The sequence below is a fragment of the Melospiza georgiana genome, chromosome 19 (genome assembly GCF_028018845.1).
Source record: "Melospiza georgiana isolate bMelGeo1 chromosome 19, bMelGeo1.pri, whole genome shotgun sequence".
In the NCBI taxonomy this organism is placed as follows: domain Eukaryota; kingdom Metazoa; phylum Chordata; class Aves; order Passeriformes; family Passerellidae; genus Melospiza; species Melospiza georgiana.
The window spans coordinates 9,004,886-9,031,671 of NC_080448.1; the positions used below are offsets into that span (position 1 = coordinate 9,004,886).

The following is a 26,786-nucleotide window of genomic DNA, read 5'->3' on the forward strand; positions in this document are numbered from 1 at the left end:
CCTTTGCAAAGGGAGTGGCATCAAAGAGCCAGCTCCCTCAGGAGCCTCAGTGCAAGGCAGGCAGCAAGGGGAAGGATGGACACCAGAATCAGCTAGCCCTCCTCTGAGTTTCCTCTCTGAAATACCACTCAAATGCAAAGCAAATACAAGCAGTAATGTGAAAGGAGGGGAAGGATAAATTAAACATCCAGTTCCTCCAAACTTAAGGCCTTGGGAAGTGTTATGTCTTAACACCACCTCACTAAAGACAGCACTGCCCAGTCCCAGAGGCAAAGTCACACAGCGACTCCAGGTGCAGCTGGAGATCTCAGTGCACACACCTCAGCCCACAACTGCTGTACATCAACCAAAGCCCCAGCACCCAGAGAAAGCCAGATGTCAAACTGCTCAACTCCAGCCTCCCTGCATCAAGTGGGCTTTGCACTACAAGCTGAGCCCCCCAGGCAGGTGGAGGGACCTCAGGCTCTGCTCTCACCGGAGCACAGGGCTGCAGATGCTCAGCGTCCCCCCGGCACAGCCCTGCAATGTGACATCTTCATCACCCTCCTGGCTGCTTAGCCCAAAGGTGTCACAGCCCACAGCTGAAGTGTGTATTTACCACACAAAGAGGAGAATTCAGAGAAAAGAACTCAGTTTTGCACCCCAGATAGGGACACATCAAGTTGCTTCTGCTGCTATCTATAGCCATAGGTTTATTAAGCCTTCTTTTGTGCCTAATTTTAAAACTCCATCAAACCAAGGCAGTTACCCACAGCACTGCTTTATTTTTAAACTCGGGCAAATGCACTGGACTCTCTTGCAGTCGATTACCCCCACCTTTTGTCAGCTCCAACATGCAAGATGTGGTTAGAGCTTCACAAGAGGAGGTGGAGATGAGGCTGCCACAGGTGATCAGAAGGTGCTTCCTCTGAGCCTCTCTGATGCTGCAGTCAGCTCTTTGAGCAGAGCTGGGTCCGAGCGGCACAAACCAGCCCGTGGCAATGGTCAGAGCTGAGGCAGACACCACCAGCCTCTGCATCATCTCTAGGGATATTTTAAGGGTTCAGGCTGCAAGGCTGAGCAGGTGCGGTCAGCAAAGCGAGACCTGCCGTGTCCGGCACAGGGCTGTGAGGAGGGTGGAATGGCAGCAGAGCTGGCTGCTGGTAACCACAGCACAGCCTCACCTCAGAGCTCTGATCTCCCCAGTGATAACAGAAAGTCCTGGACCTGCTTAAGAGCTGCAGGGGATTTGCACTGACCTACAGATCTTTCCTTGTGTGTATCAAGATTTGGGCAAGATCCGCATCTTAAGCTGGTGTCAGTGCTCAAGGAGCAAGCAGGGCCACGTGCCTTCGCAAACCTTGCACAGGCTGCAGTCACAGCTGTGTGGCAGCAGCTCCTCTCTGAGCCAGGCTGAGTCTCTCCAACCCCTGCAGCACTGACCTGCTTGGCCCAGGTCTCAGGACCAGTGTGGCAAAAGCCACAGACAGTGCTCGGAAGCTGCTGCTGTGAAACCTCCCTTTCCGCACGAGCCTTCAGGGTGTCCCAGCTGACGCCACCTTGCACAGAGAACCTGACCCTGTTCCACTCAAGAAGACAGACCCAGGGTGTGCAGAGCAAAGCTCAGCCTGCCCCTGCCACACTGAGCCCTCCTCACAACCCACATGCCAGGGCACAAGAAGCAGTTTTTCCTCCTTGGCAGAGCAGATGCCCCGTGCACAGCTCACCCTGCCCAAACTGTCCCTTTCCACTTCCCCAATCCTCAGCTAAAGCAACACACTTGGCCAGACCCTCCTTGTGCCTCTGTGCCCTGACTCTGCTCGGCCCTGGGGGATGCAACTTCATTCCCTACATGTGCTGAGGATGCACATATGGCAGCCCCCTCCTCTCTCCACTTCCACCTAAGCCCGACCTCCTAACAACCTCCACACTGCACAACTCCACCGGCCCAGAGTGCCAGAAGGCATCCAGGTGCTGCAGCCTGATGCTTCACACCCACAGCCAGGCAAATTTGCTGGGATTTCCGGGAAGTGTCTCTAGGGTGCCCCGTGCTGCTGCACCCCCACCTTGGTGTGTGCTTGTTTGGAATGCAGGGCTGTCAGGGGGGAGTTTGGGGGGAGAGGGGAAGTTATTCTGGTGGTGGCCTATGAATAACATCCAGTGATTTATAGGAAGTATAATCCAATAATACAGTAAAATAAAACAGTGTGTCTGAGATGGGTTTGATTCCAGGAATTATAAAACAAATTATTAAAGAGAGAGAGAAAGAAAAAAGCCTCAGAGAGGCCAGATTGGAGTAAATTGGGCACAGATGGGCTGGGAGGGGGTTCCTCTCTCTCCACTCACCGAGATGCCCCTGCCGCAAGCACGGCTTCAATTAGTCTTTTCAGAAACCAGAGTTTTATTTCCCCAAATTACAGAATTAAAAAAAAATTAAAATTCTTGGAGTGTTTGTGGTCGGGATAAAGGGATCCAAACTTCTCTGTGAGTTGGTTGTGCAGATGGCTACCAAACTGTTAAAATGGGCCACCCCACTATGGTCCCGCCCCAGCCAGAGCCCAGGATGGTCCAAAACTCTGGCTGGTCACCTATGTCCCACCCTGGGAAGCACCAGCAACTGCAAATCTCTGCCATGTCGAGTGGCCACCTCTCTGTGCCTCCCTCCTCTAGGTGGGCACTCCTTGCCCCATGGGTTTGAGGTCTGCAAGAAGCTTTTTCACACCTGAAGTGCTCCTGGCAGGAGGCAGGCGGGTCAGTGGGACCCTCACTGGCTGCACGCCTCCCTGGACAAAGCAAGAACACACTGTTTGATGCTGAACAGCAGGGGATGCACTTCATGTGGGAATTCTTTGGCTTCCTCTGTCAGAGAAAACAACAGATCCAATTCATCTCCCAGGATCTTCCCAGTGCTGCCTGGCTGCACAGGCAGCTGAGACCAGCTCCAGCGTGCCTGGTGCTGTCCCTGGGGACAAGCACAGCTCAGCTGCACTGGGCACGGGCCACAGAGCCCTTCCCGTGCTCACCTGAGCCCTGGCACCCACTGCAGGGCTCAGGTAACCACAGCAGTGAGCTGCGTGGGAGGAGGATGTGAAATGCCACGTGCTGCTCACAGCTGGCTGGTTTTGAAACCAGTTTAAACACAGCACAAAAAAAGTCACCCTGTCAGAAGAGCACACGGTGACCTTGCGGTTGGTGTTGGGTGGTTTATGAAAAAGTGGCAGTGGCTGGGAGAAGAGACACAGAGGACATGTCACAAATCCTACAGGGGACACGTGCCAGGACAGGGCACCCCTGAGGGGTCATGGCCAACCCACACCACAGCAAAAGAATAGGAGCAAAAAAGCAAAGAGCAGCAGATATGAACTATCATGCATGAGCCCCAACCTCCTGTGCTGTTCATATCCTCACTGAAGGTCTGGGACAGACCAAGCCCAATCCAAAAATGGGAGAAACTAAGGCTGAGATAGGGCAGGACTGTGTTTGGTGCAAGCCTGAGGAAGACAGAGGACAGGTGCTAACCACAGCATTTATTTGTTAAGTTCCCTTTTTCTTAATACCTGACTCTTTACTTAAAAGTTCTTATTCAGGGGTTAAGAATTTAACAGAATTCCCCACATTGTGACTGTTATGCCAGTGACACCACACTGTGACCTCCAGCACCACTGGATCTCAGCACCAGGGATTTGTTACACACCAGACATGGAGCAACAAGCACGTTTACAAATTTCTCAGGAGTAGCTGGGGCTCCAGAGACCTGGGAATATACAGCAGGGAAGAGAACACCCCTGGACAGCAGGGAAGAGAGGCTCAGACCTTCCTCCCAGCCCCAAACCCACAGATCTCCTCCTGCTACTGCACACAGAGTGTCAGCCCTGTGAGATGGGAAGGACCCAGACACGCTCTGCTCCCAGATTTGCAGGAGGATTTCAGTAGGAGGAGATCTCCGGAGGCTGTTTGGTCCAAGTGCAAAGTCACATCCAAGCTCTGCGGAGTGGACGCAGCCAAGCTCTGACTGCAGCCGGCTCCCCAGCAACGCTTCCTGGCAGTTTGGGATGCAGGCAGGGTGGGACTGCTGCTCCCACAGGCCCACAGGGGCGGCTCGGCCCCCGGGCTCCCCGCTGCCCCTGCTGCTGCTGCAGCACAGGGAGGTGACTCATGTGCTGGGAAATGGAAAGCCGGCAGCACCTTCCCGACAGCGTTCCTGCCGCGCTCCCCCAGGCCTCTGCCCACAGCAGCCTGGGGAGCGAGCCAGCGCCCTCGCTCCACGCAGGGGACTCCGAAACCCTTCCAACATTCCTGCCTTCCTTCCTTCAAAACTCCAGACCCTTCGCTGTTCTGCTTTTCATTTCCATCTGCACCCAGCTCTTCCCAGGATGGCAGCGTCGGCAGCGAGCCCGACCCGTGCTGTGCCAGCACTCGGCGTACGAGCGCTCCGAGACCACCGGGGCGTTTGTGCTGACAGCAGGGTTTGCTTTGCCAACACCACTCTCAGCGATATTTCAGGGTCACCAGAGCAAAGAGCCCTCAGGGAAATCCCCAAAGGGCCCTTGGCATCAGATGGCAGCCGTGGTGCCATCCGACCTGCAGGCATTCCAGGAGCTGCCACCTGCTCCGCACACAGCCCGCGGGCCCCGGCAGGAACAGGTTTGCCTTCTCCAGAGATCCAAAAGCTGGGAGCAGCTGGCAGCTACCCACACAGGAGGCAGAAAACTCTGAGAATACTTATTTTTCATGAGATAAAAAGCACTCCCTCCGTCACTCACACACATCCACAACTCGGCTGTGGAGGGACGAGCTCAGCCCAGTAGTGTTAGAGCTGGGATTGCTTCCAGCTCTGCCACGGGGGCTTGCCATCCATCCCAGACAAATCCCATCCTCTGCTTCCCACCCGCCCCTGTCTGTGGCACAGACACCACTATTAATTCACCTACCAGGGGTATTATTAATATTGTGAATATAATAATTACTGTCACGCAGAGGCATTTGCTTATAATCACAAAGTACTTTGCAGCTCAAAGATAAACACGCCATCACTGGCTGGCATCTGGCAGGCAGGAGGGCATGGCTGCCTCGCCAGTGGGACTGACAGCTCCCCCCAGGAGAGGAGAGTGCCTGCAAGGCAGCCACAGGAGCCACTTCCCAGCCCTCCAGCTGGTGCTGGTTTGCTCCATCAGCTGACCTTGGCCACTGACCACCAGCCTGAGCAGTGGCCAACTGGCTCACGAGGGAGGGATCTTCCAGCAGCAGCTCTCTGGGGCTCAGCCTGATCACCCACATGCTGGCCTTAGCTGAAATCCATCAGCTGGAGGCCTTCATATTTGGGATCTAAATCCCAAGGCATCAGGATGTGAAATGTTGCTTCCTCCCACCCAGGGAGAGCAGCCGCATCCCTGCTCCCAAACTCACAGCTCAGGCAGAGCTGGGTAGCTGCTGCTGAGTGTGTGTTGGAGGGGACACAGGGAAAAGTACAATCCCTGGAAGCATCATTTTAAACTCAGTGAAGAGGATCTGGTTTGGTGGCACATTAAACTTGTCAATGGTAGAGACCATGCAGGCTGCTGGGTGGATGGAGGAAGTGAGAGGAGGAGAGTAATTAACACTAGATCTGTGTTGTTCTCTGAATTACCATGGGGCACAGGCTCCAACCCAGTGTTTCAGAGAGTGGCATCACATCCCCACCCACCTGCATGGACACAGGCAGACACAGCTGAGGCCTCTGAGACTGTCCCAGCCCTCCTGGTGCCAGCACAGGCACTGAGCAGGGCCCAGCTCCAACGCCGGGAAGGCAGAGCCACAAAGCAGCATTTTCCTTCTGTGCTGATGACTCAGGCTCCAGGGGGATGTGATGCCTCCTCACTCCTCAGACACCTCAGCCAGCTCCAAAGGCCCAGCCAAGGTCCCTTTGTGTTGACACCCACAGGCATCCACCCACCACTCCCACCTCCCCATCTGGTGTGTCCCCCACCCTTCTCCACGTGGGGAATGGCTGATCCCCATCCAGCTTCCCCTCCAGCAGCACGTGGTACCTTTGGGCTGCGAGTTGTACACTGCAAACATGTTGATGGCCACGAGCTGCAGCATGCGGGTGCTTCCGATGGGAGGGGGGCTGTGCTGCAGCAGCACCTGGAACTCCCTCAGGACCTCCTCGGCCACGGCAGGGAAAGTCTCCATCCTGCAGACAGAGAGAGAGGCTCTAGAGAGCAGGCTGTGCCCTGAGATGAGTCTAGAGAGCAGGCTGTGCCCGGAGATGAGGGCTGGGAGGTGGGCATGGCACATCTCCTGGGGAAGGGGGAATCCCTGGGGTGCTGTCTCCCAGCCAGGAGCTGTGGGGAATGAAGGTGCAGGCTGCTTCCTTCGAGAGGGCAGCGAGGGATTGCTCTGTGATCGACAGGCAGCATTCTTTTGGCAGGAAAACACGGCCTTTATGAGTCATTTCTGACCAACCATTTTTTTCTACTGACTTCTACCAATCTGGGAGAGGTGCCAAGGGGCCAGCAGCTCACTTGGACCAGGAGCAGCCCATGGGACTCCCAAGGCTGCAGCAAAATGCACACGCTGGTGCCACATTGCGGATGTGGCAATTCCAGCGCGTTGAACGCCGGCCAGAGCGTGCTTCCTCCAGAACTCCTCGCTGCAACATGGCACCGAGCCCTGTCTCCCCCAGGCTACACACTCTCCAGCACTGTGATTGAGCCCCTAAACTTCATCACTTCGAGCCCCACAGGACAGGGACTCTCTGCCTGGTGGAGCTGCTGACAGTGTCAAAGCTGGAGCGGGTCCCCGCAGCCGCTGCCGCGCGTCAGGACACGGCAGCCCGCGGCTGCGGGGCCACGCCTGGGGATGGGGTGAGCTTTCAACACCCCTCACAAGCGCCCACGGAAATCTGACACCTTCATCCTGCTCCTCATCGCTGAGGGAATCAGCTGAGGTCACTTATCAAAGCTGTTGGATCCTCAGCAAGCTCCCAGAAATTATTGCAAATAGCGTGGTCAAACCCCAAAGATGACTGAGGTGTGGCTGCCCACAACAGTCCTCACCTGGTATCCCATGAAGACAATTTTATAACCAAGGAGCTGCCCAAAACCTTGGGAACTACTGAGGGGGGAGGTCCTCCTGTCCCACTGGCTCTTCTGCAGAGTTTGCTGTACTGATTGTTGTTCCTACACTAGAAAAACCACAGCCAGACCCAGCAGACTGAATATCTTCCAGAAAGTGCCCACACCAGTTATGAGTTACATTATCAAGTGCCCACATGGCAGTGAGGGAGCCAAAACCCACAGAGGGTGAGGCATCTGGAGCTGGGGCAGGCGACCTCAGGGGCCTCCATAGCAATTTCCTCTATCTTCCCCCCAGGAGATTCAGATCTTGTGATATCACCACGGGCCGGATTAATGAGCCACTTCTGGTAACCCACACGGGCAATTCTGCTGGGCTTCCCCAACAGACTTCAGGACAGTGACGGTTTTATTTTTCAAGACAGAAATGGCTTTCTTCTTAGTCACATTTCATGGGTGCTTTTCATCACCTGGGTCTGCCTACCAGCAGGGTACCCTCTCCCTGGGCATTGTTTGCTAGAGCAATTCAAAGTCTCTGTTACCTTCCCAAAAACATGGGCTGGAACAGTCTCCTTGTACTTTGTAGCTGTGCAGAATGGAGCAGGTCTGTCAGTACAAATGCACTGCTTTCCCTGCAAAAGGCAACTTGCCTGTATTTGGGGCACAGCCAGAGAATTAGAGCAAACTGATTGCTTCTAAAGACTTCCTAATTTTGAGAAATCTCAGACCACATCCAGTGTATTCAGCAACATCCTCCTAGGGCAGACAGCACTCTGGGGATGGACGAGCTCTTTGCAGGATGGGTTGTTGCTGAGGAGATGAAGATTATTGCCAAGGAATAACAACAAGAAGGAGTGAGGGCTTCCTTAGCTCCACCACCTGTGCTTTGATACCACAGCACATCTGGAACAGCATGCAGTAACCCCACTGAGCTCAGAACCAGCAGGTCAGGAGCCGAGCGGAAGCTTTTAATAAATTGCTTACCTGTGGTTTTAGGAGCAAGAGTCCAATTAGGACAACATCATCTTTTCCATATTTTTTCCAGATAAATCACCAGAGATCCTGCCCAAAAAGAACTTGGCTATTCCTCACCTTTTACCTATTTTAAGCACGGAAGCTGTTTAGCAGGGCTGGACGATTTTCTCTTCCTGTGTCATGGTATTACTTTCTAGTTCCCTTCTAAGTACTTCAGGGCATATTGTACCATTCAACATACTTGGGTTTTCTAAATGACTGTCCTGGGAAGCAACTGCCTGAAACGCTGCATCTTAATTTCACAAAAGCCTCAGGAGCCAAATGTGCAACTGATCTCTGCTACATCCCCATTAATCCCCTGCTGGCACCCGTTCAAGCGGAGCTCGACCGCGAGCGCGGCCCCACAGCGCCGGGGACCAGCAGCTCCCCGGATGCTCTGCCCTCCAGCACAGACCCTGCACTTCCCAAACCCTCCCTGGGCTCTGGCAGCTCTCCTCCTCTTCCCCTGCAGGCAGGACACCCAGCTGTGCCTCCTCGCTGCAGGCCAGCCTGGCAGCCCGTGAGGGGATAATCAGTGAATCAGGGAGAGGTCAGCAGTGACCCTCAGACTCTTGGATCTCCGGCAAATCACCAGCCCCTGCTTCCCTGCTTTTTGTGAAGGTGCTCCCCTCTAAGTGGTCACCCCTGTAAGCATTGAAGACAGCTGAGGTGCTGCTGTGTGGCAGGATCTGAGCTGTTCCCAGCAGGGACAGGCTGTCAACTTGCACCCACACAGCCTGGAAAAGGTTGCACCCTCTCAGCCCTGTGACCTGCAGCCAGCAGTTCCACAGGAGAATGAAGGAGCCAAGAGAGCTCTGGAGACTCTGCTTGCTTCCGAGCTCCTGGCAGGCTCAAGCAGAGACCACCAGTGCCAGAGACCCACATGGGGTCTCTCCTCAGCAGCTGCTCCCACACAGGGAGGGCCAGGCTGGACCTGGAGCAGAGGCAGCTCCAAGGGAAGCCCATCAGCTGCGAGGCTGAGCTCTGCCCTCGGGGCCATAAGGGTGTCCCCTGGGCTGGGAGCTCAGCCCAGGCTGGGATCAGGCTTGCTTTGCTTCAAGGGGAGCTGTTCAATTACTTGAAACCCATTTCTGACAGCCACTGCCAAGGGCTCTTTGTACAAAGCAGTTCCCACAGCCAGGGCAGCTCTCAGCTATGGGGCTTTACAGAAATGGCAGCGAGGAGATGAAGGGCAAGGCTTGTTTTGCCATGCTCTGGATGGCAGCTTTCAGCCAGCACATGGATCTGCCTCCATGGCTTTGTGATCCTCACAGGCAACAGCCACTGAGACCCCCAGAACCACCTTTGCACTGGGTCAGGGTAATGGAAGAGAGGGTGTTAAACCCAGAAATTCAGGTGGAGGGGGCACAGTTAGGTGATGGGAGAGAGAGAAAACAGCCTCTAATCCCTCCTGTGTGTGTGTGAACCATCTGAGCTCAGCTTTTGCCAGAGGGTCCTGGGGCATGGGCAGGAATGGGCTTTGGGGTGGGGCAAAGGAAAAGCCCAAGCTCCAGCCAGTGTGGGTTGGAGGGCGGGTAAGGAGAATAAGAACCAGGAGGCCAGGCCTGCAAGAATTCACACCCTGTGCCCTCAGCTCCAAACACAGCTTAGTTGCTAACAATATTAAATTCCAAAAAGACTTGTAATGTAGGAAAATAAAATAAACATCCTGCACACTTACCCAATCCTGGTAAACAGCTTCCCATGGGCATGGAGAAAACTGAGGATGAACCTTTTGTTCAGCTGCATGGGAAAAAAAAAAAAAAAAGGAAAAAAAAAAAAGAGAGAGAGGAGAAAACAATTAAACTCTCTCCTATTTCCTGTGAATTAAGAATGTCCCCAGTGACAGAAGAACCTGGCCTGGATGCTGGGGGTGGCACTGGAGATGGGAACCAAATGGACATGCCCAAACTCTTACAAACATCATGCACAGAGGCAGAGGCAAGTGCCAAACAGCTGGAGCTGGAAGCGGAGCCGGGAGAGGCGGTGGAGACACAGCACCCTCTGCCGGGTCCTGTGATCCTGCACAGGGCTGCTGCACCCCGGGAGCCCCAACCCCACACCCTGGGCACCCCAAACCTGCACCCCAGCAAGCCACAGCTGATACCTGCACCCCTTTGATAGGCAAAGCTCTCCTCCCCCCTGTCTCATCAATTCAAAACTTAGCACAGCCTAAGTGGTTCTGGAAAAGGAGTCTCCAAAGGCAGCGTTCCCACTGATGGAAAAACACAGCCCCACAAGCACCAGCAGCAGCCTGCTCCGTGCTCCTGGCTGTGTCAGAGGCAGAGCAGCAGCTGGACAAGGCAGAGAGGGAGCAGGATGTCCTCCCAGCACTTTTCTGCCGAGCAGCCAGCACGGAGAGCTCAGCAGCAGCTCTCACACTCGTTTGTGCCCTGCCAGGAGCAGCTCCCAGAAGCCAGGGAGGATTGGGGTGATGCTGCACCCCCTCATTTATCTGGTGCTAGAGACAGTGTTCAGATGGGCCAGCAGAGCTCTGAGACCCTGCCTTTCCAGCATCTACTGAACTGCCCAGAGAAGCTGTGGATGCCCCACTCCTGGAAGTGTTCAAGGCCAGGCTGGACAGGGCTCTGAGCAATCTGCTCTAGTGCAAGCTGTCCCTGCCCATGGCAGGGGGGGTGAAACTAGATGGGCTTTAAGGTCCCTTCCTACCCAAACCATTCCATGATTCTGTGGATATGAAGCTGGATCAGCACACAGCGTGAAGGCAGCTTCCTGCCCTGCTTTGCTCCCCTGACTCCAAACCTGACTTGAATAATTACTGACTCTGCTGCAGGCCAGCTCTGCTCGCTCAGCACAGCTCTGGGCTTTCCCAGTCCTTATCTGCACAGCTCTGAGGATGGCTGTGGGTGGGTGAGCACTCCCTCAGCCTGGCCCTGGGGGTGGCTGTGTCACAGCAGAGTGGACTGGCCTCACTTTTACCTTCCCCAGAGCAGGAGGTTTTCCTCTCTCGCTGTGCCTGCACAGCCTCAGCCTGCTGAGAAAAGCCAGGCCCCCGGTGCTGCGAGGGAGACGCTGACCAGGAGCAACCCAGAGCACCACCACGCTGCTCCAACCCACCCAGGGCTTTTACAGCTCCAACCCCCCCGCTTCCACCCACAGGGGGAGGATAAGATCACCTGGCAGGGCTGTGGCAGTGCCCAGCCAAGAGCTGGGCACACGCCAGAGGACGCTGGGCAGGCACTGACCAGAGCCTCCCGAGCTCTCTGCCAGGCTTGGCTGCAGGGGACAGCTGTCACTGGCATCCCAGCTCTGGTGCCACCTCCCAGCCCCATTTGCTGAGCCCCTGGGCTCAAGGCATGACTGATGCCAGCTGCTGTGCACCTCCAGTGAGGTGTAATTAACCCGGCTGCGTTCCCCCAGGATCCATGCAGGAGAATGATGCCCTGCTGCAGAGCTGCTCCTGGGCCATGTGCGAGTTTAGACATAAAACCTGTCTCATAAAACAAGCCAGACCAATTAAACTGGCCCCTGCAGCAAGGGGTTCTTGCTTACTCACTATTTTACTGCTGCCCTAAAGAGCCCTTTCCACTAGAGCTCAACTTGATTTGCCACCATTTTATTAACTCTGCAGATGGAACCCAGAAGAGACTGGGGAATACTGGGACAGCACAGCAAAGCCCTTATTCATTCTGGCAGTGAAGTCTGGATATAGCAGATTCTTCACCTTAGGACACTATGGTAATTGAGAGCTTGAAGCCTTTAACAGGTCTTTTTCTATTTTTTTTTTTTTTTTTTTTTGCAACAGCTTGTGGAGGCAAAAAAGCTGGTTTGTGACCAGCTCTGGCTGAAATCAGACCCTGACACAGACACAGCCTAAGGAATCACAGCCCCCAGCTCAGTGCAAGAGCCTTGGAGAGGTGGTGGGGAATGCTTTGCCCCACAGCAAGACCCTGTGCAAGAGATGGAAGAGTGGGACCTTGCTCTCCATCCTTTGAGAGGAAATATGGAAAGGAGAAGGAGTTCATGGCTTGACCCATCTCTACTGAACAGCAACACTCATGGGCAGGCTGCAGGTGGGGGAAAGAAGAAATTGAGGCAGAAATTTTCCTCCAAGGCCCACATTCACCCACAAGTGCTCTACAATCCCCACACTTTACTGGCAGCGGGGGAAAACCAGAATTCCCCACCTTGAATGGAAAGTGACACCCAGCAGGGACATGCCCAGAGTGTGTCCACAGACACCCAGCTCCAGGAGGGCTTGTCAGGACATTGCCTTCACCCCCATTTTCTCTCACAGCAAGTTTCACACTCAGCCTTTCCACTCACAATCCAAGGACTAACCAGTCACACTCCCAGCATCCAGTACAGAACTGGGACAGAGATATGTGCTTACTTATGATTGTTTTTAGGAAATGTGATACCTGCCTCTAGGAATGAAGCCTGTTTCATGCCTCTTGCCAGTTTAAATCACAGCTCCAGCAAGCCCAGGCAGAGCCCTGTGTGCCCCAGCACTGTGGCATCTCAAGCAGGCACCTCACACTTTTTTTTCACCACTTTTTCTCTCACAGCCCCGAGGTTTTGACGAGCTCATCACTCAACTTTGGACCTTTCATCTTCGGGTTCATGCAGAGGCCACGGGGCTGCTTTGACTGGGTTTTCTCTGGATGACTGTTTCACTACTGACTCACCTGTCCCTCAGCCTCTGGGAGCCCTCCCAGCTCCTCCCATCACACTCAGCTTCTCACGGGGAGAGGGAAACAGCGACCTCCACGAGTGGCCTGGCACAGAGGAGGAAGTTCTGTCACCTGCTGCTCTGCATTCACATGGTGGAGAGGAACACTTCCCAGAAACACTGTCAGCATGCTCACTACCCTGACAGGGCTACCATGAGACCCACAACAACCTCTTCTCACTGACTGTGCAGCCCAAAAGCTGCTCCCTCCAAAGATTTCCCAAAAATGGTCCTCATGCTGATATCAGGATGCCAGACCAGGACTCCCAGCACACTGACACTGCTGCCCTTTGTGGGCAACGCTGCTCCTTGGGTCAGGAAACCAAATCTGGATCGTCCCAGTTGCCCACTTGGGAAAAGCCCATCAAGAAAAGCTTATACAACAACAAAGCTATGTCAAAAACTGGATTTTGGCCCTTGCAGCTGAAAAGCGGGCACCACCGATATGGAAGTTATGAGCATATAGTGAAGGCATTAGTTACAAAAACAAACCAGCTGTCAAGAAGAAGAAGGGGTCCCTGCACACAGTAGTGCCTGAAGCTGAAAACAGCTGTTTCAGCTGTCATGAGTCAGCATGTGCAGACAGACTAAATCCACCTGGGAAGAGCAACCTCACCAGAGGAAGCAGCCCAGTGCTGCTTGGGGAGCACTCAAACACCTCACCGCCAACCCAACTGGATTTGTTGCCATGGAAGGAATCAACAGTGACTAACAACTTCTTGTGGAGCAGCTAAAAGAGCAGAGATAGCAACAGGGCTGAACAGCCAGCTCAAATCTCCTCCAGGCCACGGGGAGCACGGCCTGACAGCAACACAGAACTGCTCAGGCAGCTTTGGGAAAGGTCTGCATTGGCTCCAGCCAGCAGAGAAGAAAGCAACATTTCACCTCCAGATCCTGCACTGAAAATTGTGTCCCCCACCCAGGAGAGCAATGCTGGAAATGCCACTGCAGGGCACAGGAAATGGAGTGCCATGATCAGGGCTGGAACCCATTTGTCTCCAGGCAAGGAGTGCACAGAGCTTTGGCACCTGAGCATCAGCCCCAGCTGGGAAGGAGGCACCAAATAAGGGAAAGATTCTGGAGAAGTGACTCCTGGGGAAAAAGCATTTCAAGTTAAAAATTGTTACTTCAGGTTTGGAAGTAAATTCCAGGATCTGGTCTTTATCAAGCGAGGCAAACTTTCTTCAACATCAGCAAAGCATCTGTGGAGCAGAAAGCGGTGTCAGAGTCAAAATAGGCTGCAAGAGACAAGTCCATTAATCAAGAGACCAGATGCAAAACTGCCTGTAACAAATGTGCTGTCTCCACTGGAGTGGAAGGGCCTGGAGCACAGCAGGACGTTCTCCTGAGTCTAAGGGTCCCTCAGTGACAAGGGGTTGGGATACAGACCACAGAGCCATACAGCTCTGCTCCAAAACACGTACCACACTCATCCCTAATATTTTCAGGGTTTCTTGGGCAGCCAGGCTTTTCCAGGCACAGCTTCCTTGCTGAGAACTGTGTGAAATAACATCCAGGCACTCAAAACGTGCCATATTCTCACTCCCAGCTCAAGGGTTAGATATACCACATTCAGATTATTCCTCTTTTTCCACAGGCAGCTCTCTCAGAACACCCAGCCCAACACTGATACAGATTCCTGAAAAGCTCAGAATGCTGCAGTGGGCTCAACTGGCAGGATAGCAGGAGGAATTTTTACTGCTACAGGTGTAACCCCACCAAAGTGCTGGTGGAAAGGGTTTTGTGCAAATGGCTACCTACATAAAGGTGATGAGACAAAAGGGCTGTTAAAATTGTCTGGCGTTTTTGCAGTGTTTACAAGGTACCCACAGAGCTGTGGGCAAATTCCAGCTGGGCTAATTACCATAATCACTTCTCTTCATATACCACCTGCAACCACAAATGGATACAGGGCTTGCCTTGGCTGCCTCGTGCCACGTGTTTGGTGCAGGTTTCTGCTTAGCAGAGCAACGTCCTGCCCTCAAATGGATTCATTTCTGTAGCAGTAAAAGCAATTCCAGTGAAAATCCTGCTACTTAACATCAGACACCACACAAACATAAAATCCAATTTGCTGTGACATGGAAGAGAGAGGGAACCCTGATGCATCATGGCCTTGAGGCATAAAAAAATTAATTTACAGGTAAAGAGACACTGAGACACTCCTGCAGCTCCATGGCTATAAAAGTTACAAGCCATCAACCCAGCAAAGAAAAAGAGGAATTTTAGAAGCTCCCTGGCAAAAGCAATGAGCTTTTGAGTTCTTCCTTCATCCCAGCAGGGAGCAGGTGAAAGGAAAAATGTTAAGGAAGAAAATTATCTGCTTTAGTAACATAAAGATCAAGCTATGGTAACTTCACTGGCACCAGAACAAGTATCTGACTCCTAAATAAATTCAGCATAATTTAGTAGCAAATTTACTAGCAGAACGTTCAACTCAATGAAAGCAGGTCAAATAGAATATTTATATGTGTGTTATTTCCTTTTCAACCAAGCTTGTATCTAAATTTGGTTTCCATGAATTAGTAATATGCAACATTCTTGAAAAAATATTATCATTAAACGAATAAACTGATTCAGTAACCTCTTAAAGAGAGGACTTCAGGGACCCTCACTGAACTGGATGGAAAGAGGATGGTAGAGACTCACTAGCAACATTTTTAATCAACAAAAGGAAATTCTGCTGTCAAACTGCCCGTTTGGAGCAGTAAGTAATGATGGCTACAGAACATCCACACAGGGTTTATTATAACAGCTTCAAAATCTGGGGGTTTCCAGCATCAAATGTCATGTTATTCATCTGGCACCACAAGGAATATGAAGTCTCCAGGAGATTGTGCCCAAGGCAGCTTCTCCACAAAGCCTTCAGGGACCACAGTGGCTGAATTCCCAATGCAATGTCCAGCAAAAAGGATTAAACACATCCCTTGGATGTGCCAGAGAGCAGGGACTGGACAGCACATTCACATCTAAATACAGCCCTGTGGGGGCTGGCACTGAAATACTGCATCCAGCTCTAGTGCCCTTCTTTTTAAAAGGATGCTGAAAAATCGGTAAGGATCCAAAAAAACAGCCATAAAAGAGATTCAAAGGCTAGAACTGATGCCTTGCAGTGAAAAATTTCAACAGCTCAATCTGTTCAGTGTTATCAAAATAAGACTGGGAGGAGATTGGATTGCTGGGTGTAAAATGCCTCCGTGGTACTTGAGGGCTCTTTACACTTGCAGAAGAGCAAAGCATGGGAACAAACTGGGAACATTCACTCTGTAAATAAAGTAAAAGCATCTCAAAAGCAGTGCAGTTATCACTGGAATGAACTCCCCAGGAAAAGGGTGGAATCTCAAGGCTGGATGTCTTTCTGGAAGTCCTGCTTTAGCCAAACACAAGTTATTTGGCTTCATATAGGGGTAGCAGGGTGAAATTTAAGGACCTGTGATATACAGGAGATCAGACTAGATGATCTAATGGTCCCTGCTGACCATAAACTCTCTGAATCTATGCAAACACGCCAGAGAGTCCTCAGCTGAGATATCAAGTTCACTTTTGACACAAAGCTTTTCACAAATTGGCTCTGGTGCTGCAGGTCCTTTAGGATACAAGCTCAGCTCTTCAAGGCTGCATCTGGTTAAGCACTAAAGCCCAGGCAGAGCTTTGTGTCCAGCAGGTAAGGGGGAGGCCACATGTGCACTAAAGCAGCCCCAACCAAAAGCAGCTCATACTCAAACACTCACTGCTTGCCAGGAATAAACAGCATTCACCTTTCTGTGACAGAAAACTGACACAGAGAAATGTGTGATGAATTCTGGTTGTAAGAGATCAGCTGCAGAGGCAGCTCAGGGTGCTGTCAGCCTTCCTTACTACTCCAGAGCAGATTATTCGTGGGGTTAAAGCACAAAGGAGGGAGATTACGTGAGAAATTAAGGGTGAAGACTGAAGAGATGGAACCCTGAAAGGCTTAGCATGGAGTTGGGCCAAGAGAGGAGACATTTGGCCACCAGGCTGAGCAGAGATGGAACCTTCCAGAAGCATGACAGCATTATCTCACGCAGCCTGCACATCCCCACAATCCCCACCCGGGACAACAGGAGCTGCTCCCACAGGTAGCTGTCCACCCTGCTGCATCTTTGAATTGTGCAGCAGGGAAATCTGCTGGGGAGGAAGAGGAGAGCCAAGGACAGAGGAAATGACAGAGTCCAGCAGGTTCCACTCCCTGATCCTCCGGAAGGAAGTTTCTTTCCTAGTACCCAGCTCCACAGTGGATAGGAGCCTGTCTGGAAATGGCTCATTCAACAGTGAAGAGGAATAAACATTCCCCATGGCAGAATTAAGAGGTTTGGCTGTGGGATACGAGGTGCCAATCTCAAAAAGTCTACAGCAGACAGCAGGAAATGTTGGCCTGGGCCAGCTTCAGACAAAGATCAAGGTTAGACTAACAACAAAAAAAATCTCAAGAGAAATCTCTGTCTACAGCCTTCACCCTGCTCTGGAAAATCTCCCAATCCTGCTATTAAGATATTTTGCTTCCTTTACCAGTACTGCCAATTCTGGCAGCATTCTCATCCCAAGTGCAAAGTCTCCCTCCCAACACCCCTGAGCAGCACCAGGATCATCAAACCCAGGGCTCTGAGAGAGGCCTCGTGTGCAGCAGCAGGAGGGGTTTGGTTACACACAAATCCCTGCCTGATCAGCACCAGCAGGAGAGGAAATGAGGGAAGAGTGACTGACAGGGAAAGGCGGTTTCTGGATGATTGTGTTTGGTTTTGGGGTATGAGAAGCTTGTTGGAACACGAAGTCTCTCTCCCCTCACCGCAGCCTCTCTGAGCACAGGGATAGAGCAGAGCCCCTCACAAAGCACAAGGCCTTGATGTCCTTGTAGTGCTCCCACCTCTGATCCACCACACACATTAGCACCAGATGCCTGCTGCCACAAGGAGAACACGCCAGGGTCTCTCTCCCATTCAGGCAACATCAGCCCCTGCCTTGTTCTTCACAGCTAAATCAAACCACCAACTAAAAAGAAGAAGAGGGGGGGAAATTATCAACACCAACTTCTGGAAACTGTTACAAATAGCTCAGTCTTCACTTTCTGGGTAGTGACAAAAGGTCAAGTTGTGCTGGAAAGGATTATTTGGGTTCTACATGACATGAAAGCACAGGCTGGATTGGGCTCTGGGGGAGCAGCACTGAGCATCCACAGAACATCACAAGCCCAGGCAAAGTGGAAACAGCATTTTCTGGCTGGACTGCTAACACAGGAATTGCAGCTGAGAAGGTTTTTATCAGCAATTTGATGTGAAAACACAATTTATTAAAAAAAAATCAAGTGCTAGCAGGGATGGTGCACAACTGGCAGGCAAAAAAAAAGCCAGGGCTGAACTGCATGGCTGAGTGTCACGTCTCAAACCCAGAGAGACCAGGAGTGTGGTTTTGGTGTTTAACCAGTTTCAACTGCAGCCTGGCACTCTTTTACTTCCTCTGCAGAGATCTCTTCTCACTGCTGAGGGAAAGAAAGCAACCTCATCACGCGAAACACAACGGCCTGAGTAAAAATAAAGCCCCAAGGTGGTTTGGTGGCTGAGGTCATATCAGGAGGCACAGGGGTTGCAGGCAGGGGAATGCACTCAGAAATACTCATGCTGCCAACCAAGAAAGAGATTACAGAAAAGGAGGCAGGGCAGGGAATTAATGCAAGTCCAGCAGTAAAGAGGCTGACAGGCCTCTTTCACACGCCACCAGCTCCCCCGTGCTCAAAACAGTTTGTAAACTGTTTCCTAAACACAAAGGGGAAAAAAAAAACCCAGACCTAGTGCTGACCTCCATGAATGAGTAACCAAACCCAACAGCTTCCTGCAAGCTTGTGGGGGTGAGGAAAATGAGGGCAGGGCAGAGGGAACTCCACACTTCTCCCTCTCAAGTCTCGCTTTGGGCACAAAGATGAAGGATGCAGCAGCTCTTGCTGTTCTCTCGTGTGGGTGGTGGAGAAAGGCCAGAAAGAAGGGAAGGCAGCCCTCAGCTGGCTGCTGGTGCCTGGCATTCCCACCCCTGGAGCAGCTCTGCTTGTTGTGGTGCTGCAGGGGAGGCTCAGCAGTGCTGGAGCTCTGCAGAGGTGTGGAGCAGGAGAGGCTACCATCCTCTGACAGCAAGGACAGCCCAGAGCACAGCACTCCTCACACAAAATCACCCACTCCAGCACTAGAGAGCATCTAACCAGAGAGGGGACAAACTTCCTGACACAGGTCACCCTCCTGTGACAAGGTGATGGCACTCTCAGAGCTTGTGTGCATCCCACTGGCTCCTTCCATGAGACAAACCCCAGGGGACACTCCCTCCCTCTGGGGACACACCTACACCACTGCTCTGGTGGGGCTCAGGTGTTTCACTGCTGTGGGAACAGCTCCAGCACAGCACACAGGCCATGTGCAGGCACTGCTGGCCTGCTGGGTCCCATTCCCTCCACTCTCTGCACCAGCATCTAGTTTTGGGTTAAAAAACTCCTAAAAGCATGCAAAAGGACATCATGTGCAGCCTGCAGAGTTACCTTTTTGGGGAGCAATGCCCCAGCAGTGGGGGGAAGGCAGCAAGTCTGTGTTTTCACCCTGCCCATCTAAACCACAGGCACAGCCCCAGCTGCCTGGGCTCATTTTCCAGATCACAAGATCCCAAAATGGAACATTCTGAGGGCTTTGCCCACCTGACACCATGGAAGGATCAAATGAGAGAGCCCTGTAGGAGCCCTGCACTTCATCCAGCAAAGATTATTTATAGGAGTCTGCAAAGAAAAGATCAATCTTTCAGTGTCCTGAGTGAAACCACCCAACCATGCTGGCAGTGAGGAGAAATGCTCCCACCAGCCTGGCAGGGATGCACCAAAAATAATGAGTTCCCCAAGCAGCCCCTTCTCTGTGCATCTGTATGGAAGAACAACCATCATTACAGCAATACATCATTTCCACTTCTGCCTGCCACTTACCTCCAGCCATGTGTAATGGAACAGAGTTACAAGGTGAGGGGAAGAGCTGAGAGTGGAGGGGGAAGCTCTCAGAAACAGGGGTGTCTGTGGGGTGCATTTGCATGAGCCATGCTCAGAGACACCCAGCTCACACCACAAGAGCCTCTGAACAAAGCAGACACTCCCAGGGAGCAGAGGCAGTGACATGCAGGCAGCCCCAGCTCTGAACCTGGGTCACTTCTGCCCCCCTGTGTGTGACTGGCCCGGGCTGAAGGAGCAGAATGGCCAAGAAAGCCCCAGCACAGCTGCTCCCAGACCAAAAGGAGTTTTTACCCCTCCAGATGCAAAGCCCAAGGTCCACCAGATGAAAAACTGCATGGATTGAAACCAGGCAGGAGAAGGAGCCAGCCCAGTCACCCAAGGGGCTGCTGCCCAAGAGGAACAAGAGCACAAAGCAGGAACAACAAACACCACCAAGGAAAAAGGGATGTGAAACAAGCAGGAGCTGCCTGGGACAGGGACCCTCTCACTAAGGACACGAGGTCTCTGGTGAGGAAGCAGCTTGGGCAGCCCCAAGCTCCTGCACATGATTCCCAAAACTGCCCAAAATACAGGTGCTATTTACTGCTCACTCATGGAAACCCTGGGGCAGTGCCCCACACTCCCTGCTGCTGAGAACAAAGTCTGGGTAAAGGAATGGAAGTTAAAACCTGCTCCGAATCCCAGAGCTAATGGTTCCACCCCAATTTCTCTGCCACTGCAAAGGGGCTGTTGCTCCAGGCAAACCCAAAACCTCCATCCCTGACCAGCAGGCTGCAGGAAAATGGGAATGCTCCTGCAGCTGATGCACAGGGCTGGGACAGCAGATCTTGACTCTGCCCTTTGCTTTCCCAAGAGCTTTTCTGGTGGCCCTGACCAAACTTTTGATGGTTCTACAAGACTGACCTCCCACAAAAAGAGGCTAAGAGACTTAATTCTTTAATGATGATGAAGTATTCAGCCATCTGGAGAGAAGTATTATTCAATTACTGGCCTGCCAAGGGAAAACCTCTCTTCCCTAATCTTAGCTGCAGCAATCTTTATTAGTGGCTGCATGCTGTGTGTAACACAAGGAAGTGTCTACTGCAGAGCACAGGCAGCAGGCAGCAGCAATTGTGAGAACCTTAACTCAGCATTTCCTGACAGGAGTGATTAAAATCTCAAACTCAGTGTAATATTAGCACTTTCTCAAGAGACTGACAGCCCGTTTGCCCTGTTTACTTTACCAATTCACAGCCTGCAGAGCAAACTGCTTACAGTACTATCAGATTTGAGATGAATACAGAGCCATGGCAAATGAAACCAGGGGCAGAGAAGAAATGGCAGAGGTTCAGCTCTTCAGCTCACCAATACCTGCTCACTTGCTCAGTCTCCTTTTTTAGCATTTCTCATTGGAACTGCATAAAAAGAGACCAGATATTGCCAGGGGAAGGGTCAGCCTGGGCCCTCCTGCACACCCAGAAACGTGCAACGTACAAGAGACCACAGAGAGCAGCTGCTCACAGAACGAAACCCCAAAAGGCTGTGGCCAAAACAGCCAAAACCCTGAGCACAAAACAGCCAGGCTGCAACTCAAACACCTCCTCAGCTCATTCTGAAACTGTCCCTTGTTCTGTGTGCCAGCAGTGCCAAACCCAGCGACAGGGGAAGGGGCCAAACACAGATTTACACCCCTTGGTGTGCACAGGTGGAGTGTTCCTCCAGCTCTGCATCTTCCTAGAAAAGGGAATGGAGCAAACTGTGAAGCAGGCAGCTGTGCCAAGCCTAACCTAAAAGCACAGGGCAAGGCAAACTGCCAGCCCCACACGCTTCTCTCATCCCAGAAATAGCTGTGCTCTGAGCTGGCCTTCTCACCCTTGCCATCCCACATCACTAACTCCAGCCTGTGGGCTCCTGACCCTGAAATAAAGCAATTTTGGGGTCTTTGTACAGAGCTGCATAAGGGAGAATGAAGCGAGTCCTGGGCAGAGATGTGTGGCATGTGCTGACAGGGACAGCACACACAGCAGCAGGTCCTGGCAGAGCAAATCATGCAGCACCTCCCTCAAAGTGTGTCATGTCACAGGGCTGGCACCTCACCACCTGCACAGCAAAAACACTGACTGCTGAGGACAGAAAACATCCCCAATCCATTTCTTGCCACCTGTAGGACAGCCAGCATCCTCACAGTCAAACCACCTGTGGCTGGGTTTGAAACAACAGCCTCTGTCCCACACCCTGCCCAGAATGCATCCAGAGCTGTTATAGCTTTATTTGCAGTGTTATATCTGGCATCTGAATTTACCCATTCTGCCCTGCAAAATCCCCTTCTCTGGCCCAGAAACTGAGAGGAGTTTGGGGCATCTCTGAGGAGGGGTTTAGGAGTTCTGAGGTGGTTTAGGACATTCCAGAGAGGAGTCAGGGATGTCTGAGAGAGCTAAGGACATCCCTGGGGCAGTTTAGGGGCTGTTAAAGTGATTTTGAGGGCGCAGAGGGGTCTCTGACAGGGTTAGGGGGGTATGTGAGGGGATTAAAGGGGTCCGCAAGAGAGTTTAGAACATTTCTGAGGAGGTCTCGGAGTGCACTGAGGGGGTTTAGTACATTTCTGAGGGGGGTTAGAAGGAGTTCTGTAGTGGTTTAGGACATTCCAGGGGGGAGTTAGGGATGTTTGAGAGAGTTAAGGACATCCCTGGGGCAGTTTAGGGGCTGTTAAAGTGATTTTGAGGGCGCAGAGGGGTCTCTGACAGGGTTAGGGGGAGGATGTGAGGGGATTAAAGGGTTTAGGATGACAGCATTATCAGGGTTTAGGACATCTCTGAGGGGATTTTGGGGTGCACTGAGGGGGTTTAGGGTATTTCTGAGGGGGTTAAAGGGGTTTTGTGGGTCTGCATCAGCTGCCAGAGCAGAGCTATCAGAGCCAGCACAGAACACAGCCTGCCTCTGCCTCTTCAAGGGCTGAAGCTGGCAAGGAAGGGACTGGGCAGGCCATGATGACACATTTAGCCTCATTTCCCCAAAATGACACACAAACGCTGGCACACGTCCCCCTGGGAGCAGAGCTGTTCCCTTCCTGCCGGCCGGGGATGTGGGGCAGAGGTGCTGCCATGCCAGGGCTGCTGCTGCTCCTGCTCCTGTCCTTCCGAGGCCAAACACTGCCACACTGTGGCAGCTCGGGGCTGCTCGGCTCCAAAACACCCGGGGATGCTGCGAGGAGCAGGGTAAGAGGCTACAGCTTCACTGAGGAAGGAGCCCAGAGCTTCCCCAAGAGCTGCTGTCTTCATCCAGCCCACGGCTTCACAGCTCGGGAGCTTTGGCAGCAACACAGATTTAAGGTTTCCTCTCCACGTGGTTATTTTGGGTGATATGGCCCCAAAAGCAGTTGTGCCAACTCCAGTGCTGCCCCACAGTAGGCACAGGCAGCCTGAGAATAAATACATTGGCTGCCAAAACCAGCAGTGCCCAAGCCCAGGCCCTCAGCTCATTTTGGCATTCTATTTCTGCCCTCACCTCCCTTTTGCCATTCTATTTCTGCCCTCAGCTCCCTTTTGCCATTCTATTTCTACCCTCAGCTCCCTTTTGCCATTCTATTTCTACCCTCAGCTCCCTTTTGCCACTCTATTTCTGATGGTGTGGCTTCTCCATGATCAGCAAGCTCCTGCTTTTCTGGAGCCAATGTTTCAAACAGAAAGAAATCAAGACTAATGGTAAATATCACAGTGTGTACAGACAAGCTGCACTTCAGAGAGCACAGACCCCACTGAACAGAGCAAGGGGAAGCTCCAGCACAAAGTGCTGCACTACAAACACATCCCTGCCTCCCACTCTGCCAGCTGCTACTCTGCCTCCTGTGACAGCACTGCAAAAGAGAAACCCCCACCAGTGCCCCAAAAACACTGACAAAATCTCATGCCAAGCAGCTTCATGTGTGATTGATGGAGAAACTAAAGCTTGGCACGATCCTTTCAGGGATGCTGAGGAAGCAAAAGTCCCCAGAAGAGCTGAGGAGAGGGAAAATAACCAAGGGCAGGAACATTTGAAAAATGCTGCAGCAATGTGCCAGAGCTTATCTTTCAAAGCCTCAAGACTTCACCCCAGTTCCACCCAGCTGAAGTCACAAACTCGTTACAAAAGCACAAATCTGAGAAGCTTTGGGCCCCACAGTGTGCAGGGAAGGTTTTCCCAGCTCTCCTAAACTCCCATCCTTAACAGCCATTTTAGGACAGGCAGCCCAGAGCTCCCTGGCAAGTTCTCTTGCAAGTCAAATGTGCCAGAGCAGTGCAAAGATTCCTGGAGGATGAGCTCCCAACCACCACTGCCTCTGCCCACATTCCTGGGCCTGACAAACAGAGCTCACCCATGCTCCTCCTGCAAGGTACAGCTGGACAGGCTCACAGGAGACACCACCACTTCATCATATTTTTAATTCTTGCAAAAGAAAGGTGCTGGTCTGGCCTCTCAGCAGAGCAAGTTATGCAAATGTAACACCTACATTGGAAATTGAAACCACGGTTTTCCCGTTGTCAGCGATCATCTGGCAGTGGGACAAGTGACACACTTCCAGAACAAGCCTCACAACTGCCAGGGTCACTGTTAACCCTGCTCTCCAACACCTGACTTCATTTCCCACCGGGAACCTCACCCAAGTTAGAGCCCTGAGAGCAGCAGCATTTTACAGCATCTCGTGTTTGTGCCTCTCTCCTGCTCCACATCAGCCACGCCAGCGTGCGCTGCCAAGAGAGGGATGGTAACAACATGCCTTAAACACGAGAGGCACGAGGTCACCAGCTCCTCAGCCTGACCCAGGCACAGCTCCCACAGGGAAAGCCAAAACACTGGAAAATTTAGCAACAGGAAAGCAAAACAGATCCAGTGTCATTCCACTGCATTCCAAAGACATGAGAGCGAGGGCAGCGGCCGCCTCGCGCGGTACTCACGTCGCTGGGGCTGAGGTTCCCAAGCCCGTTGTCCTGCTCAGAATCCCGGCTGGACTCGTGGCCCTGGCACGAGCGGGGGTGGGAGGGATGGATCCAGATCTCCAGCCTGGTGGCATCGTCTCCCACTTGTCTCAGCGTGGATTTCTTGCCCTTGCCCCGGCGGTTGGGGCTCACGTCCAGCACCTGGTGTTTCCTCTGCTCCATCTGCTCGGACTGGGCACACAGGACACACGAGATCACCCAGGGATCAAGGGTCAGGGGAAATGTATCATTTCCTATTCGTGGAAAAATCAGCTCTTTCCCCTGCTTCACAACAACATGTAACTCATGGACACGTCCAGAATTTGGTTCTGGCTCTGCAGGACAGTGCAGGTGAGCAGTTTTCAATTTCAGCTATCCCAGGACAAGAAAAGCTGTGTTGAGTGCCAGGAGCATGTGGCAGCCCCTGGGCTGTATTTGGGGTGACTCCCTGGGGCACAAAGGCACTGCAGCCTCCCTTATCCATCCCCACAGATGTGGGGCACCTATGGAATAAAGCAACAATTGCATGCCAAGGCCATGCTGCAAACCACAGCAACCAACAGCCCTTGCTGAGCTCAGCTAAATCAGTTTGTGACCCAGAAACAAAAGATTCAGCTCCCCAAACAACCCCAAAACCACCATTCTGAAGGCTGCCTCTGTCATGAAATTTCTTAGAAGTAGGTAAGGAGTGTCTCCAAGTCCAAAACCCACCAATCTCTCCATGCTCTGCAGCACAGGCAGGAGCAGCACCCCAGAGCCCAGCTCCAAGACCCACCTTGCGTTTTGTCTCCTCAAAGAGACTCATCAGGCTCTCCTTGGCAGTGAGGATGGGGTTGCTGGCAGCCAGGCTGCGCATGTAGTAGTACACAGCATCCAGCTTCCTCCTCTGCAAAAAACACAACAAAACAAAAACAAGTGCCTCAGAGCTGCCACTCCTCTGGGGCATTCAAAGCCCCAGTGCTCCCATGTGTTTCCCCTTCTCCCTCCCTCAACGCTGCGTGGGACAGACAGACACAGTGAGAAAGGTCATGAAGGAAAGGTGCTTCTGAACTGCTCTGCTTTAAACCAGCATCTTTCAGGCTTGGGAACTGGCAGATCCCTGTGCCCCAGCATGATGCTTCCATTATCTGCTGCCACATCTTCCCTGAAGTCATTTTTCCTGCATGGCTGGAGTAGCCAGCACCACTGAAACCCGGGGAAATCACATGTGGATGTTGCTGAGATCAATGCCCACAGGTTTAGTGATAAGACAGCAAACAGATGGCTCTGAGCACAAAAATCTCATGTAAAAAGTGGGCTGTGTTTTCAACTTAAAACAATTACACTCTCAACAGCCCACAAAACAGTCCCCAAAATCCCTGAGGGAGTAGCGTGTGTCTGACAAAGCTGCTTGAAGCCACAGCAGCTGGAATCCACACAGCACATCCTGCCATCAGCCTCCTTTTCCTTTTAAGAAAAAACCCAAACCATCTGAGCACTGCCCTCAACAATGCATTTCTCCACCAGATGGAATCTCCCAGCCATCCCAGAGGCTCTCCCTGTGCCTGCACATCCTTGCCTGAGGAGCATCTTACCGTGTAGATGGCCAGAAGTGCCAGCTGGTTGTATGGGCGGCCGTTTTTGGGAGCAATTTGCTGAGCCTTCAGGTACCAGCTGGGGAAGGGAAAAAACAGAGAGAAAAGGTCACTGAAAGGACATCAGGCTGCCTTCCTTGTCCTCAAGGGTGCAGAACTTCCCTTGGAACTGGCATTTCTGCAGGGATCTGGCCCTTCCCACAAGTGCCCTCTGCCTGCAGGAGTGAGCACAGACAGGGAGCTGTGCCCATTCTTGGCGCTGGGTAAGAGAGGGCAGATCCAGCTGCAGAAGGAAATACCCCTGGCAAATACCCCAGATAAGCAGGGGGCAACAAGTGCTGCTAAGTTCTGATGGAGTGAGAGCATATGGATGCAGAAAATACAAGAGCAAATCTGCCAGGCTCAGTGGTCTAAACCCTTCCACCCTACTGCAGGATCAGCACAGGACAATTTCCACCACCTCTGGAACAGCCAAACCCAGCTACACCCTTCACCTTTACAGGACTGCCATAAAACAGAGGACTGCAAAGACTTTAAAAAGGAAGAGAA

The 26,786-nt window shown here is 52.3% G+C and overlaps 1 protein-coding gene across 3 annotated transcripts in view; it reads right to left on the reverse strand.

Moving 5' to 3' along the window:
* SMG6 (SMG6 nonsense mediated mRNA decay factor) overlaps window positions 1-26,786 on the reverse strand; it is a 108,827-nt gene that overhangs the window by 72,968 nt on the left and 9,073 nt on the right. For all 3 annotated transcript variants that reach the window (XM_058037450.1, XM_058037449.1, XM_058037448.1), the window contains exons 6-10: window positions 26,238-26,316; window positions 25,439-25,549; window positions 24,643-24,855; window positions 9,730-9,791; window positions 6,006-6,151 (exon numbers count right to left, since the gene is read on the reverse strand). In XM_058037450.1, coding sequence (XP_057893433.1) covers window positions 6,006-6,151; window positions 9,730-9,791; window positions 24,643-24,855; window positions 25,439-25,549; window positions 26,238-26,316 — 611 coding nt within the window. The remainder of the gene's footprint in view (window positions 1-6,005; window positions 6,152-9,729; window positions 9,792-24,642; window positions 24,856-25,438; window positions 25,550-26,237; window positions 26,317-26,786) is intronic.